Below are 18387 nucleotides of genomic sequence, written 5' to 3'. Positions count from 1 at the left end.
AGCAGAAACTAGAAGCAAAGATGACAATGCAAGACGAATGTGGATCCTATTTTTTGCATGTGACTCCTATTAGACTCTTCCCAACACTTTAGACAATTTTTCCCTATGAATCTGGAGCCTAAGCTCTGATACCACATTTGTCACAACCCAACCTATGGGCCGGATCGGTACTAGGACCTGGGCCAGCTTAAAGCCCCCGAGGCCCTTAGTAAGCTTAACTATTCCTCAACCCAACTCTAAGGCCCATTTGGGCCCAATTTCAAGAATTCAACCGAACAGAGTCTGGCCATAAAATGGACCTTTTAACGTGGAGTTTTTGACTCACCTGACTTATAAACACAATATATAATTAATTGGGGAGCTTAGCTCACCCTCCACATACTCATAATAACATAAAGTCAAATGGGAGCTCAACTCTCTCATCCAGTCCAACATAAACGCATATAATAAGTTTACAAGTCCAACATGACAAATTATATTACAGACCCAAATCAAATAAATATTTCTAACACATGCGAAAATTCTAGGAGTTAACAGAATTATACAAATATTACAGACAATAATAGATGACCTGCGAAGAAGAAAAGCAGGTTAACCACAACAATAATCCTCCTGTAGCTTGGACAAATAATGAACAGGAGTGAGCGTTCGACTCAGAGAGTAAAATATCAAATTTAACCATAATCTCTATAGTTATCTAAAGCTAATGCACCCTGTAGAGTGAAATACATCATCGTCATAAATTTCATACAAATCACATCAAAAAGGCAATTTGGAGCACTCACACACCCAACACTGTCAAACAATACATATATGGGAGCTGATCCCCTATACAGCCCTCTTAATCCAACCTCTGCCAGCGAAGATCTCAAGCCAGACTTTCGCTTAATAAACCAATACAGGGTCCCAGCGAAGAACTCAAGCTGTGTCTACCCCGAAGGACCGGGTCCCAGCGAAGATCTCAAGCCGTGTCTACCTGTCCTGTCCATATCCAACACTATACCACACGCACGCCAACGCACGCACACTACTCCAAATTACCACAAACAACATTCATGGCACTTTAATAGTTGTGAATGCAATATAAAACGTGCCTAGAGTTTAACTACATAGATATATACATATAAGTGATGCATGGGCATGCTTGAACATATAATAATATCGAAATTATAATTAAAATTAATATTTTACTCATAGACTTAACCGCAATCACTGTGGCGGCTGGGCGGAGGGGGAAAGATGTCCTAGCTCACCTGACAATTTTATTACAATTATTTAATACATTTTACTCAATACAAACTGAGAAAAGACCAAAAATGTCCTAAGTCGTGCCGAAAATCCGGCAGAGTCTCTCTTATACCTAGGACCTACCAAACCTGTAAAAGTGCTTAAAATGCACTTCTATATCCACAAACTATACACCCACAACTCAATCACATCACACAGCCCCTCCTGGGCCCATCCAAATAGTCATCAATCACAATATATAAAATTACAGTTTAGTCCTTATAATTGACCTTTTTGCAAAAACTACCCAAATGAACTCTAAAAATTCTAAAACTTTGTCCAGCAGTCCTTAATAATATTACTAAGCTAATGCAAAAGGAATCATAATTTTCTGAGCTACCATGAATATTTTATGGATTTCTAATCCAATTCAAGCACTAGACAATTAAGAAAAAGTAAGGTTCGGGTTTACCTATGTCGATTCCGACCTCGGGAACGCGCCCAAGACATCTGACAACGATGGGATAGCCAAAATCTCAACCCAATTCTGAGACTTTTTCGGTAGCCTGTCTGTCTGGCCTCAAATTTACAGACTCGGGCAACTGTTGAATTTCCGCGTATTGAAGGTACCTACACGAAGCCAACAACACGAGGGTTAGTACATAATTTTTACGGAATTTTCTAAGCTAATTTAATACTCTGAAAAACACTATGAAGTTTCGTGGGACCCACCAAAAAACAGTATCGAAAAATTTCGAAATTCATATTGCCGCGAAGCTCTCGACGAGTGGAGTGCTCTGGTACTCTCGATTTTCTCGTGGGGTTCATAGTTTGTGAGAAATCTAGCCCAAATGTCGAAAATGGCTAAAACTTCCCGGACAAAAATTGGGCAAACCGCTCAATGTATTTTGGTATTCTTGGTGTCTATGGAAAACTCTCGAGGTGTGGATGGTGTTTGACACAAGACTCGACCCAAACGATGGCCGAATCGACCGGATTTCGGCCGGGAAGGAGAGGCATCGCGTGACTTCGCGCGCGTTTTCCCTGCGTTTCAGGGGGCGGTCGGCGATGGGGAAGCACTGGGGCGGCAGGCCGGTGAGGTGGGGAGGCTGGGGGGGTGGCTGGCCAGCGTGAGAGGAGGGAGGTGAGAGAAAATGAGAGAGAGAGGAAGAGAGACGAGACGCGCGTGGGGAAGAAAGAAAAGGAAGAAAGAGGTCGGTCCGATCCGGTCCAATTTGATTCGGCCGGTTAGATTCAGGATACAAAATTTTAAATTTTTACTCTGCCTTGGGATCGAAAACGAGACTCAAAAATTTCGAAAAAATTTTAAAAAACTCAGAAAATTTCGTAGAGTCCAAATATATTTTTAGTTTTTTTCACGTGGTCTTTAAATAAATTTTTAAAAATCATCAAAGTTTTATATTTTCAGAAAATCGAACTCGATTTCTAAAATCTGAAAAATTTTAAATAATTTCCTAAAATTTAAATAAAATAAAATATTAATATTACTCACAAAATAATAAATTTAAAAATTAGGGGTGTTACAGTTTTTCTATCTAATTAATAATTTACTAATAGATAATTACTCAAATATAAAAGTTAGATGGAGAAACAATTTTACTAATGAAACAAAATTTCAAAGACTAAATTATTTCAATTGAAAAGTTGTTAACAAAATTTAAATTTAAGGACCAAATTGTAATTAAAAAACAAATTAGGGATTAACCTATGAATTTTGCTATACCTAAGAGACTTGATCGTAAATTGGCCTGCAACTATATATTACTTAGATGTGAGCAATAAGTTGTACTATATCAATTCATTAAAATGTTTAATATTATTATTATTTTTTTATATATAATCGGGCGTGATTAAAACTTGAACATTCAAAATGTCATAGTTTTGAGATGGCTGGAGTAGTAGATTCAACTTATTTGATTTAACGTTGTCCTCTTTTGATAATACAGACTACACGAATAAGAATTTTTTTTTTTTTTTTTTTGTCTCACGTGTTGAATTAATGAAATGAACTGAAAGATCCTTTGCCGGCATTTTGCCTAAGCTCTCCAAGTTGAATACGCATGCAAAATCACATCCAATGACATAAAGAGAGCTAGCTTTATTTTTTCTTTTACTTATATTAAAATTTTTTGTCTTTATAATCCGATGATTAAACCAGGATTAATAAATTTATAACAAAAGGAAACGTTGATTTTATAGGAAATTAACATTATTTGTTCTATACAAGAATATATAATTCCTTTTTTCTTTTTAAATAAGAAGGGAAGAAACAAACTCAATGAAAAATTCATCGGTTGAAACTGACTCCAGCAACATTGCCTTGAAACAGAGGAAGAATGCCGGCCGGTAGAGAATTCAGGCAAGACAAATCCAGAGAAAACTCACGAGGCAATTTTGTAATTTCTTGTAAAAAAAGTACAATAAGAAAAAAAAAAAAAGAAGAATAGTTGAACAGAATAAAGAAAAGGGTCCACTTTATATACTTTGAGGTATCACCCGAATTACGTGATATATTCATTTAACAATTTAAATAAGTCGTACTTCTATATGAAAATAAAATTAAAAAATTATTGAATATACATAAAAAAAAAATTATCTAAATTTGATTTACTATGCACTTAATTAAAAGCAATCCCCTTATTTAGAATGTAAAATTTTACAATAATAATTCAATAAATTTTTTTCTTTTGTTAATTCTCATAATAATTTCAATTCTTTTTAATTTTAAAAAAATTATTTTAAAATAAATATAAATTACGCAATTAAATTTTTTTTTCTTGCAAATAATTTATTGTAAAGAAAATCGATATGTATAATGAAATTTACATGCAACATAAGTGATATCCATATATTTATTTTTTGAGTCTACACAATAATTTGTTTATATATATATATATATATATGGCATAAATTATAAGGGATTTGGGAATCAGAGGAAATGTATGAAAAAAAATTTAAAAATGGAAAAGGGATTTTATTGATGGGAATATAAAGTAAAAGCTGGATACCTCAGGCTCCAAACAATATATATATACATGCCTGTATGTCATTGAATTCTACACATCAACGGTACACACCAGTCCACTACTAGCTAGTGCTTCTCATAGTTAGAAAGATGCCTAGTGACAGAGATCCTCTTGCTATTGGGCGTGTGATAGGGGATGTTTTGGACCCTTTCGCAAGGTCTATCTCCCTCCAGGTCACCTACAATAGCAGAGATCATGTCACCAATGGTTGTGAGCTCAAACCCTCTCAAATTGTCAACCAACCTAGGGTTCATGTTGGTGGTGATGATTTAAGGACCTTCTATACTTTGGTAACTTCTTCTTCTTCTTCTTCTTTCATAATAGAATCTTATTATGCACATTTGGTTTCTGTATATATCCTATGGTTTTTTACGTGTGAGAGATAGATATATGGTTGAGATTCTATTCGCTCGACGCAGGTTATGGTGGACCCTGACGCACCTAGCCCCAGTGACCCAAATCTCAGAGAATACTTGCATTGGTACCTTCTTGATTCTCTCTCCTTCTCTCTGGCCTCCACTATTCACACACAACTACACGTATATGCACGTTTGAGTTTTGGTGCTCTAGGCTTAATTAATATATGATATCTAATATATATGTATTCATTCATTTTCATCTTTCTGAAACAAACTTCAACAATATAATCCATGCATAAAGCCTCCCTCTTCAACTAACCGGGCATGGGTGAATTGTCAATAGCTTGGAGAGTTAATGGTAGTTGGCGACTTACACTCATGGAAATCATCAAGCCCCATATGAAAGCTTAAAAAGCTGTCTATAGAAAGCGAGATGTGGTAGTGCCACCATATGCTATAACATCAAAATTTTATTTTACATGTAAATTTTATATTTTATCTTGAATTCATTGTGAATTGAATCTAAATAAAAATTTTCCTATTTATTCTTATTCCATACTTGCTTCTAAAAATAGATACACACCTGTCTTTCTTCTACTCCTCTATGCAACTTTTTTCTTTTCAGTAATTAATCGATTGGCCCCGAATTTTTCAAGACTGACTTAAAAGAATGAGGTTTTATTTAATATCTTTAGAGCCTATGTTCTTTTATATACGCAAGGAATAATTATAAACATATGAGTATATGGTATACTAAATTTTAGTACACAAGAAATATCTTATAAATTTCGAAAGAATGAATATATGCATATGGAATTAGGACAATAAAGAACTTAAAAAATTAAATATTGAGATTTTAAAAACAAAAAATACTTTTTAGATTAAAAATATTTTATTATTTTAATTTTTTTTTTATTATTCAATCATGAAAGTTTACTACCATGTGGAATCAATGAAATGAATAGGACTTGCTTGTCTTAACCTCAAGTGACAATTATATATCACTTATAGAATGATCATGTCTAATTAAATTAATAATTCAACAATCGAGTGCTTCATTACTTCACAATGTAAATGACGCAAAAAAATGCCTTCTCGCCATCCTAGTCTATGGGCTGCCTGCATAAGACATCACATCAAAAGGAATCGATGATCGAGGTCCATCATCTTTTCGATGAAGTAGGGGCTTAAATACAAATTCATTGTTATTGAATATTGTGTGCGATAATTAAGAGGAATTAATACAACTCAAGGCTAGCTGATTATGTGAACTAACAGACTGTTTCTTTTATGAAATTTTTGTAGGCTGGTGACTGATATTCCAGCCACTACAGGGACAAGCTTTGGTGAGTAGATTTAATTACCTTAAAATTTTTTATATATCCTTCATTTTGATGATCATATGTATGTTTCAAAAGTTTGTCATTAATTTTACATCATTATTTTCTCCAACTTAATTCAGCAAATTAATAATATAAGTATTAGCAACACTTATTTGAAGAAGGTCGAGAGGAACTATATAATTAATACAGATATAATAAAGGTTACTCCACCTATATATATGCACGGAAAGAGAGATTCATTTATCTTTTTTTTTTTTTTTTCTCTCTCGAATCTCTTAATTTTCTTGTGGTAGATATCGCGCGAGGCCATCAGTATCAATCTTATTCCACCTGATGCATCTACACAGAATATATAGTGTGTGGGGTTGGGAGACAACAATATGATGATAAAAGCATAAGAAATCTTATCAACATATGTGAAATTGAGAAGATTCTCTCTTTCCTTAATCTAGAAGAAGATACTTAAAAATAAAAAAGTAAAACCATATACTTGAATCTTGTATATATAATTTATGTACTCGGTTGGTGACTTGGTGTATAAGTGCAATGATAATGATGGTGTTATACATTGTGTAATGATGATGGTGGTGTTATACATTGTAGGGCAAGAGGTTGTGTGCTATGAGAGCCCAGCACCATCGGTGGGGATTCATCGATTTGTTTTCATATTGTTTCGGCAACTGGGGAGGCAGACCGTGTATGCACCTGGTTGGCGTCAGAATTTCAACACTAGAGACTTTGCTGAGCTTTACAATCTTGGATTGCCGGTGGCCGCTGTTTACTTTAACTGCCAGAGGCAGAGTGGCACCGGGGGTAGAAGATGCTGACTCATCAAGTAATAATAATGGGGTCCCTTTCTCCATACTGTATTTCCAAACTATCTCAATAAAATTTTCTACCACATTTGACCCCATAAAAAAAAAAGAAAAAAAAAAGAGTAATAAAGAAAGAAGATGAGAGATATATTGAGAAAATATGTAATTCTCTGCTAGCTAGCTACCATATATTGTCTTCCTTTGTACCTCCAACTAGCTATATGGCTAGAGTGTAATCACTTGAAGAGGTGTAATGTATCGCTATATTTATATAAAAGATGGACCAGTACATGCATGCTGCTTTGTGTGCTCCATCCATTTAATGCTTATTTACGTAGCGCCTTTTTTTTTTTAGCGTAAATTAGCTTGTGAAAGAACCGAGAGGAAATAACTTTACTAAGGAAAAAACTTTATTAAATAAATCTAAAAATTTGTATTATAATAATTATTTTTAAATTCTAAGTAGAAATGAGTTAAAGAGTTCTGATTTAAATAGAAAACATATTTAAAAATTTAAATTAAATAGAAATAATATTTTAAAGTTTTAAATAAACTATAAAATATATAAAACTCATCTAAGAAAATAAAAAAAATCCATTTAAAATTAAAAGTCTTTGTGAAAATAAAAAAACAAAAGTCTTCGAACTTATTATATATGGATTTGCACACTGCATCTAACAAGTAATAGAGAAGTGCTTGAATTGATGAACAGATTCTTTCACTATGTCATTGAGGTAGGCAAGCTGTTAGGATAGAGATTACAAGAGATAACACAGTTTTGTTACAGATATACCAAATGAGAAACCTTATCTAGAAATGCGCATAGAGAAAACCCTCAGATACCTCTCTTTTGTGCTCTTGAGGAATTAACACATATAAGACACAACAGGCCCAAATCCAATGAACTTTATTCTTATTAGTTAATATTCATTAAAATTGACATAAACATTGAAGATAAAGTAGCTTTTATTAATAACAAAAAATTATATATAAAAGTAATTAAGTGATCACATTTGTAACTAATACATTGACTACAATGCATGTACACTAACACAAACTTGATACGGCAAAGCATTGTTGTGAAGGCTTGAGCAATAATGGAAGTGAAGATCTTGTTCAAATAGACATTGAGCAGCTGATAGGATGTCACGACCCAACCTATGGGCCGGACCGGCACTAGGACCTGGGCCAACCTAAAGCCCCTGAGGCCCGTAATAAGCCTAACTATTTTTTAACCCAACTCTAAAGCCCATTTGGGCCCAATTTCAAGAATTCAACTGGACAGAGTCCGGCCATGGACCTTTCAACGGAGAGTTTTTGACTCACCCGACCTGTAAACACATTATATAATCAATTGGGGAGCTCAGCTCACCCTCCACATACTCATATAATATAAAAATAAATGGGAGCTCAGCTCCCTCATCTAGTCCATCAATATGCATAAAATAATAAGTTTATAGGTCCAAAATAATAATATATATTACAGACCCAATTCAAATAATTATTTCTAATACATGCGAAAATTCTAAGAGTTAACAGGTTTATACAAAAATAAATAAACGACCTGCGAGGGAGAAAAGCAGGTTAACCTCAAAAATATCCTCCTATGGCCTGAAAAAATATTGAACAGGAGTGAGCGTTCGACTCAGAGAGTAAAATATCAATTTTAACCATAATCTCTATAACTATCTAAAGCTAATGCACCCTGTAGAGTGAAATGCAACATCAGCAATAATTTCACATCATAACAGCAAAAAGGTAATTTGGAGCACTCACACACCCGATAATATCAAACACTACATATATGGGAGCTGATCCCCTATACAGCTCTCTTATTCCAACCTATGCCAGCGAAGAACTCAGCTCGGACTTCTACTTAATAAACCAAATCGGGGTCCCAGCGAAGAACTCAAGCCGTGTCTACCCCGAAGGACCGGGTCCCAGCAAAGATCTCAAGCAGTGTCTACCCGTCCTGTCCATAGCCAACACTATACCATACGCACGCTAACGCACACACACTGCTCCAAATTGCGACAACAATATCCATGACACTTTAACAGTTGTGAATGCAACATAAAACGTGCCTAGAGTTTAACTACATAGATATATACATAAAAGTGATGCATGGGCATGCTTGAACATATAATAATATCGAAATTACAATTAAAATTAATATTTTACTCATAGACTTGACAGCAATCACTGTGGTGGCTGGGCAGAGGAAGAAGGCTGTCCCAGCTCACCTGACAATTTTATTACAATCATTTAATAAATCTGACTCAATACAATCTAAGAAAAGACTAAATACGACCTAGGTCGTGTCGAAAATCCAGCAGAGTCTCCCCTATACCTAGGACCTACCCAACCTGTAAAAGGGCTCAAAACGCACTTCTATATTCACCAACCATACACTCATAATTCAATCATATCACACAGCCCCTCCTGGGCCCATCCAAACAGTCATCAATCACAATATGTAAATTTATAGTTTAGTCTTTATAATTGATCATTTTTGCAAAAACTGCCCAAATAAGCTCTAAAAATTCTAAAACTTTGCCCCGCAGTCCTTAGCAATATTATTGATGCATACATTTTGCATAATCATTTAGATTTAAATTCATAGCCATTTTATTTGATTATTAGTCACTTTTAGCTAATTTCATTAGTTATTTAGTTAGCTTTTCATAATTGTCAATTTTAGATTAATTTGTAAATTTTACTTTGTTTTGTAGGAAAAATGGTGTTTTTGGAAGGACTGAAGAGAAATTTTGCCACTGAGGAGTGACTTCTACAGCCAAAGATGTCAAAAACAAGTTTTCAAGCTGAAATATGCATTGACCAAACTATGCATAACTTGCCGCATAAGCTATGCAGATCTGCATAAGGAGAAAGATCACTGTTCCAGAACCAACTGAAATGTGCATAAGGAGACTGCATAGCTTATGCACATTCTCGCCTCCCTTATGCACCTTCACGGAATTGTGCATAACCTATGCACCAAGTCATGCGATTTCGCATAAGTGACTCGTAACCAGCTAAATCGCATAAGGGACCGCATAACTTATGCACCCACTTATGCATCCCATAAAGAGTTCATTAATGAGTCAGAGATTCCCTCAAATAATTCCTCCTAGAACATACCATTTTAGGGCTCCATGTCAGAAAAATGCTATAAATAGTCTCATTATCCCATTTTAGAGGGGAGACAAGGGAGCAGAAAAGGAAAGGAGGGGCTGAGCAGAATTTGAAGAGTCACTTCCACCTTCCACACCATTTTCAACCAAGATTTGCAGATTTCTTTCTTTCCTTACATTTTTTTACATTTCTAGTGTTTAATTTCTTACTTCTTAGCTTAGATTAAAGCTTTATTTCCATTTAAACTCATTATATCTTGTAAGCATTATGGATAGTGAGTAGTTTACTTTTGATTCTGGAGTAAGGGTTGTAATATTTGAGATATTTTGTGGATTTTGATTGGGTAATCCATATTTTGTGGTCTTAATGAGTTTTATTCATTTCTTGTATGCTTAATGACATGCTTAGTGTAGGATCCCATTAAGTGATGTTCTTAATCCATGGTTGAAGCACCGAAAGGAGAAGGCCTTGTGATAGATAATCAAGAAATTGGACTTAATTAACTTAGACCTAGAAATAGGCTAAGGATTAAGAGGATTCACAGATTAATTAAAGAACTTAATGGGTCTTAATTAATTCTAACTCCACGAAAGTAGGACTAGTTTGATTAAGGCACTCTTTGTCTCACTCGAAAGGGAATTCAAAGGATTTAAGAATTAATCTCCTTAAAACCCATAAGTTTCATAAAATTGGATAACCAATTTAAAATCCCAAAATAGCTCGAATATGAAATCCCGAACTCCGGAATCGCCTTTTTACCATTGTTAATTTTCAATTGAATTTAATTGCTTGCCATTTTCAATATTGCCATATTTGAACTTGCTTATTTCAATTTGATGCAATTTTAGTTTAATACAATACATTGTTGAATAGAATATTGATTTTGCATATATAGATTTCACGCTCCATTACCCATCAATTCATTACTTTAATTTCATAAATACTTCGATTTAGTCAACTTTTATATCAAAAATTCAATCATTAACACGACTCCTCGTGGAATCGATATCTTTTCTATACTACTTGTACGACCCGTGCACTTGCGGTAGGGACGCATCAATTATTAGGCTATTGCAAAAAGAATTATAGTTTTCTGAGCTACCACGAATATTTTATGAATTTTTAATCCTATTTAAGTACTAGAAAATTACGAAAAAGTAAGGTTCGGGTTTACCTATGCCGATTTCGACTTCGGGGACTCACTCGGGACGTCTGACAATGGTGGGGTAGCCAAAACCTCTATCCAATTCGGAGACTTTTTCGATAGCCGGTCTGTCTGGTCGGAAATTCACAGATCTGGACAACTGTCGAATTTCCATGAATTGAAGATACCTACACGAAGCTCACAACACGAGGATTAGTACATAAATTTTACTGAATTTTCTAAGCTCATTTAATGCTCGGAAAAACACTACGAAGTTCCGTGGGACCCACTGAAAAACGGTGTCAGAAAAATTTGAAATTTATATCGCCGCGAAGCTCTCGACGAGTGAAGCGCTCTGGTACTCTCGGTTTTCTAGTGGAGTTCACGGTTTGCGAGAAATCTAGCCCAAAAATCAAAATAGGCTAAAACTTCCTGAGCAAAAATCGGACAAACCGCTGAACGGATTTCGGTGTTCTTGGTGTCTATGGAAAGCTCTCGACGAGTAGATGGGTTTAGACACAACACTCGGCCTAATCGGTGACCGGATCGGCCGGATTTTGGGCGGGAAGACTAAGGGTCTCGCGCTGCACATTGCATCGCTCGCGTGACGTTTGCCGGCATTCCAGGCAGCGGCCGGCGAGCTGGGGTGGCTGGGGAGGCGCGCCGGCGAGCTGGGGAGGCTGGGGAGGAGGCTGCGCTGCAAGGGGAGGAGAGAGGAGAGAGAAAATGGAAGAGAGAGAGAGAAAGGGGTCGGGAAGCGCGCAGAGAGAAAGAAAAAGGAAGAAGGAGCCGGTCCGATTCGATCGGTCCGATCTGGTCCGGTTTGATTCGTTCGGTTCAATTCATGATACAAAATTTTGAATTTTTACTCTGCATTGGGATCGAAAACGAGGCCCAAAAATTCCGAAAAAATTCTAGAAAACTCAAAAAAATTCGTAGACTCCAAATATATTTTTAGTTTTGCCACGTAGTCTTTAAATTAATTTTTAAAAATCATCAAAATTTTTTATTTTCGAAAAATCGGACCCGATTTTTAAAATCCGAAAAATTTCAAATAATTTCTTAAAATTCAAATAAAATAAAATATCAATAATTACCCAAAAATAATAAATTTAAAAATTAGGGGTATTACATAGGATTTCCAACTGATTCAAGTAGAGTTATTCATTATTGATGAAAAATGTTGATTAATTTCTTAATTTGTCCTCTTTCTAGTTGCTGGGGAAAAAACAAAGAAGAAGGCGGAGAAGAATTTTTGAATTCAAAGACTCGTCAGTGATTTGGAGAACTCTAGCTAGGGTGGGGATGGGCGCAGTTTAGTTTTGCATCAGAATCAAAATTGAATTGACAGTTATAGTTTTAATGGTTGGAGATTGGATCAAACAATTTTCCTCCATTCTAATTTTGATTTCGATTTAATTTTTAATGATTTTATTAAATTTAAAAAAGTAAAAAATTTTCATTTTTAATCTGAAACTACATCACTCACTTCAGTCAAAATTAAGTTAATCTTATTATTATTTAATTAAATTTAATCGATTTTAATTTGATTTTGATTTAAAGTCGAATTAGCTTATATATAAATAAAAATAATTAAATATTATGAAAAAAAAAAAAGAAAGATAATAGAGAAAAGGGAATTTGGTGAAGAGAGAAAGTGAAATGCTTAAAGTGAGATGGACTGTGCAAATTGGGTTGCCAGCCAATCAAAAGCTACTTCTTTCTATCTATTAAAGGTTCCTCTGCAAGCCATATTCTTTCCGGCAACAAAAGACAAGATGAAAGCTGAAAATGGAGAGAACTATCAATCAGATTCTTTGTTTCTGCCTTTGAAAGGAGCCAAAACCTGCTCAGCCACAAAATCATAAAACCCATCAGATCTTATCCCGCAGACTTTGATATTTTTATAAATAAGAGATATTATTATATTAAAGATTTAATTCAGGAAAAATTCAAACTCAGTCCATCCAATTCTACACCTGGAAAATGTTACATCAAACTAAAATACATAGCAGGAATATAAAGAATCTTGCAAAACACTGGTCTTTTTCTTTTCTTTTTGTTGTTTGGTTTAATTTCTGCATTACCTGAAGCCATGAATCGAATTGAATTGAATTCTCAGCATGGATATGCATGCAATGAAAGGTCCCCTCTCCTGCTTCTTTTCATATCAAGATAGCTCCAGCAAAGTAAATTCTCTTCATATCAATAACTAAAAAGAAAATATATATGTATATATAACTTGATGCATGGTATGAGTAATCGCAAGCCGCCCCGTCAAATAAAATAGAACAAGAAAAAGACATTTCATAAGCTAGGTATATTTGGGAGGTTTTCTTATATGTCCATGCTAAATTTTGCTGCGGATATTCGCTAGCTTATCTGGGACAAATTAGAGTAGTTTATTGGCCATCTCCTCCGGCCGAGTTTGTAGTCTGCCCCTCGCAGGGTTTTCATTCTCTCCTGGTAATATTGAGATTCAAAAATTAAAATATCAATACGGATGATCAAATATTAGAAACCACTTTTAGAAGTCTGATTTGCAGGTCAGCAACTACTAACTGCCATGCTTTAGCATAAAAAAAGTTGTGGCAACATGCATGGTTAAGTGGATGGTTAATAATTATGAGGATTTTATAATTAAGCCTTTGAAGTATAGTAAAACTTACAAAATAGTCCATAGTGTGCTTTTGAGAAGTGATTTGGTCTCCAAAATTTAATTTTGTTAACAAATTAGTCATTATCATTTAAATTGACCGTTAATTCCATTAGTTGATTTTCAATTTATAACAATTTAGTCCCAAGATTTTATTTTATCTAATTAAAAAAATAGTTCCTAAAAATTTATTTTATTAGTAAAATAATTTCTACACCTAACTTTTATATTTTCCAATAAAATAATATAAATTATTTTGCTAATAAAATAAAATTTCAGATATTAAATTTTAGGACCAAATTGTAACTGAAAAATAAATCATGAGACTAATCTATTAATTTATTATACCTAAGAGACTTAATTGTAAATTACCTTATAACGATATGTTTATTAGATGTGAGCAATATGTACTATTAATCATTGAAGTCGTACGATATTAGTCCATAAATATATGCTATTTAATGTCCAATATTATTATTATTTATATATGTATATATATAATCGATTATGATTAAAATTTAAATTTAAAATATTATAATTTTAAAATGGTTAGAGTAGCAGATACAACTTATTTTAGTATTATTATTCAATTGAGTGGGACTCCTTATCAGATTAGGATTTAGGAAATTAAAATTACAAATAAGAAAATTATGAGGCTGTAGCCATTATAAAAAAAGAGTTTTACTAATTGCTGAAAATTTGACTCTGCTCATTAATGAGGGCTTCTGCCTATTACAGTCTCATAAAGAGAATGAGGTTTCGACATAAAGTGAAAGAGATTTCGATATAAAATGGAGAAAAGGTATAAAATTCAAGAGATAGTGATTCTTATTTCATAAAAATTTTTAAATAAAAATTTAAAAATAGATATATAATTGCCCTTATTCTATACTTAGCTTCTAGAAATGGATATATACTTATCTTTCCTCTATTCCTCTATGCAACTTCTTTTCTTTTTCAGCAATTAATTGATTACGCCTATTTTTCAATGTCTCTTTGTTTTTTTCTTTTTTTTAGGATTATCCAAATTGGCCTACGAATCTTTATATACATAAATAGAATAATTATAAATATAGTACACTGGAGATATCTTACAAATTTTTAAAGAATGAATATATATATATATATATAGATTAAAAAAATTTTATTATTTTAATTTTTTTTTTTTTATTATTCAATCATGAAAGTTTACTACCATGTGGAATTAATGAAATGAATAAGACTTGCTTGTCTTAACTTCAAGTGACAATTGACGGCAAAAAAAAAAAAAAACTTCAAGTGACAATTGTGTAACACTTAATTACTTCGCAATGTAAATGACGCAAAAATGCCTTCACGCCATCCTAGTCCATGGGCTGCCTGCATAAGACATCACATCAAAAGGAATCGATGATCGATATCTATCATCTTTTTGGTGAAGTGGAGCTTAAATAAAACTCCATTGTTATTGAATATTGCTTGCGATAATTAAGAGGAATTAATACAACTCAAAGCTAGCTAATTATGTGGACTAACTGACTATTCTTTTATGAAATTTTTGTAGGCTGGTGACTGATATTCCAGCCACTACAGGGACAAGCTTTGGTGAGTAGAATTAATTACCTTAAATTTTTTTGCATATCCTTCATTTTGATGATCATATATATATATATATATATATTTCAAAAGTTTGTCATCAATTTTACATCATTATTTTCTCCAACTTAATTCAGCAAATTAATAATTTAAGTATTAGCAACACTTATTTGATGAAAGTCGAGAGGAACTATATAATACATATATAAGAAATGTTACTCCACCTCTCTCTCTCTCTATATATATATATGTATATATATATGCATGGAGAGAGAGAGATTCATTTATCTTTTTTCTTCTTTTTTTTTTTTCTCTCGAATCTCTTAATTTTCTTGTGGTAGGTATCGTGTGAGGCATCGATATCAATCTTATTCCACCTGATGCATCTACACAGAATATATAGTACGTGGGGTTGGGAGACAACAATATGATGATAAAAGCATAAGAAATCTTATCAACATATATGAAATTCAAGAGAACATTCTCTCTCTCTCTCTCTCTCCTTAGTCTAGAAGAAGAAGAAGATACTTAAAAATAAAAAGTAAAACCTTATCATAAACTTTATTTTTTTCAAAATTAATTAATTACTTAACCATGAAAACATACTCTTGAATCTTATATATATAATTGACTTCATTGGTGTATAAGTGTAATGATAATGATGGCTTTGTGCTATGAGACTCCACGACCATCTATCGATTTAATTATCCTAAAATTATATATAATTGATTTTGATTGTGATTTTAATTTAAGACTTTACAATTAAAATAACTTATTAATTATATATTAGCAACACTTCTATGTGTTATATAGGAGAGGATTACACCTCTCCACCTGTATGTGCATGAAGAGAGATTTTTTTTTTTTTTTTTTGAAATCTCTTAATCTTCTTGTACTGTAGATATCATGTCAAGCCATCAATTCAATCTCATTATGAAAGCATAATATATCTTATCAACATACGAATTGAGAAGATATTCTTCTCTCTTTCTGGTCTAGAATATAATTGAAAATTGTAAAAGAAAACGATATATCATAAATGGGTTTTTTTTTTGTCTTAATTAATTAAGAGAGAAAACATATATACTCTTGAATCTTGTATATATAATTTATGTATTTGGTTGGTGACTTGGTGTATAAGTGTAATGATAATGATGGCGTTATACATTGTGTAATGATAATGATGGTGTTATATATTGTCTAACGAAAATGATGGTGTTATACATTGCAGGGCAAGAGGTTGTGCGTTATGAGAGCCCAGACGGTGTATGCACCTGGTTGGCGTCAGAATTTCAACACTAGAGACTTTGCTGAGCTTTACAATCTTGGATTGCCTGTGGCCGCTGTTTACTTTAACTGCCAAAGGCAAAGTGGCACCGGAAGGAGACGCTGACTCATCAAGTAATAATAATGGGGTCCTTTTTCTCCATGGTTAATGAGTACTGAACTGTATTTCCAAACTATCTCAATAAGATTTTTCTACCATTTGACCCCATAAGAGAAATAAAAAGAGAAAAGAAAAAAAAAAGTAATAAAGAAAGAAGATGAGAGATATATTGATAAAATATGTAATTCTCTGCTAGCTAGCTACTATATATTGTCTTCCTCTGTATCTTCAACTAGATATATGGCTCTATTGTAATCACTTGAAGAGGTGTAATGTATCGCTATATTTATATAAAAGATGGACCAGTACATGCATGCTGCTTTGGGCGCTCCCTCCATTTAATACTTATTTACATACATTTTTTTGGGGGGGTTAAATTAGCTTGAGAAAGAACTGGGAGGAAACAACTTTAGTGTTGCTATTTCTTAGAAAATTATCATGTCTAATTATCTGTGGAGGAGGTGAGGATCACATGAAATAATAATGATCAGAAAAGAGCAAGCAATAGAGAAGTGCTCGAATTGATGAACAGATTCTTTCACTATGTCATTGAGGTAGGCAAGCTCTTAGGATAGAGATTACAAGAGATATCGCAGTTTCGTTACAGATATAACAAATGAGAAACCTTATCAAGGAATGCGTATAGGGAAAACCTCAGATACCTCTCTTTGTGCTCTCGAGGAATTAACACATATAAGACACAATGGGCCCAAATCCAAGACTAAAACGCAGTTGGGCCTTGCGTTTCATCGAATTTACCATAATACCCTGAATTGAAGAACAGGCGCCAAAACCCGCATGGCGGGAAAAAGACAGTTTCTCTTCCGGCTTTCACCCCAGAAAAATCATTAATTTCCTTAACCCAAAGGAATTGCGGGAAAAAACGCGATGTTTCTACTTCCTAAATAGTTCATGGCTACTCATGAATCTCCTGACACGGGAATGGTGTTTCTTCTGTCACGACCCAACCTATGGGCCGGACCGGCACTAGGACCTGGGCCAGCCTAAAACCCCCGAGGCCCGTAGTAAGCCTAACTGTTCATTTACCCAATTCTAAGGCCCATTTGGGCCCAATTTCAAGAAAACAAACGGACAGAGTCCGGCCATAAAAATGGACTTTACAACGAGGAGTTTTTGACTCACCCGACCTGTAAATACAATATATAGTCATTTGGGGAGCTCAGCTCACCCTCCACATACTCATCAACATAAAAATAAATGGGAGCTCAGCTCCCTCATCCAATCCATCAAACATGCATAGCATATTAAGTTTACAGGTCTCAAATCAAATAAACATTTCTAACACATGCGGAAATTCTAAGATTTAACAAGTTTATACAAACAGTAATAATTGACCTGCGAGGGAGAAAGCAGGTTAACCTCAAAAAATATCCTCCTGTGGCCTGTAAAAATTTTTGAACAGGAGTGAGCGTTCGACTCAGAGAGTAAAATATCAATTTTAACCATAATCTCTATAACTATCTAAAACTAATGCAACCTATGGAATGAAGTGCAACATCAGCAATAAATTCACATCATAGCATCAAAAAGGTAATTTGGAGCACTCACGCACCCTGTAGCATCAATCATAATATATGGGAGCTGATCCCCTATACAGCTCTCTTAATTCCAATCTGGTGCCAGCGAAGAACTCAGCTCGGACTTCCACTTAATAACCAAATCGAGGGTCCCAGCGAAG

At 34.0% G+C, this 18387-nt stretch overlaps 1 protein-coding gene across 1 annotated transcript; it reads left to right on the top strand.

Annotated features, from left to right (window-relative positions):
• Window positions 1–4241: 4241 nt before the first annotated feature.
• Window positions 4242–7118, top strand: LOC110642697 (protein HEADING DATE 3A). Its single transcript, XM_021794815.2, has 4 exons — window positions 4242–4564; window positions 4694–4755; window positions 5939–5979; window positions 6580–7118. The coding sequence occupies exons 1-4, from the start codon at window positions 4364–4366 to the stop codon at window positions 6801–6803; spliced, it is 528 nt and encodes a 175-aa protein (XP_021650507.2). The 5' UTR covers window positions 4242–4363; the 3' UTR covers window positions 6804–7118.
• The last annotated feature ends 11269 nt before the right edge of the window (window positions 7119–18387 follow it).

This window comes from Hevea brasiliensis, chromosome 7, assembly GCF_030052815.1.
Source record: "Hevea brasiliensis isolate MT/VB/25A 57/8 chromosome 7, ASM3005281v1, whole genome shotgun sequence".
Taxonomy (NCBI): domain Eukaryota; kingdom Viridiplantae; phylum Streptophyta; class Magnoliopsida; order Malpighiales; family Euphorbiaceae; genus Hevea; species Hevea brasiliensis.
Note: the sequence above shows the minus strand (reverse complement) of the source record. Positions and strands in the feature narration are given on the sequence as shown.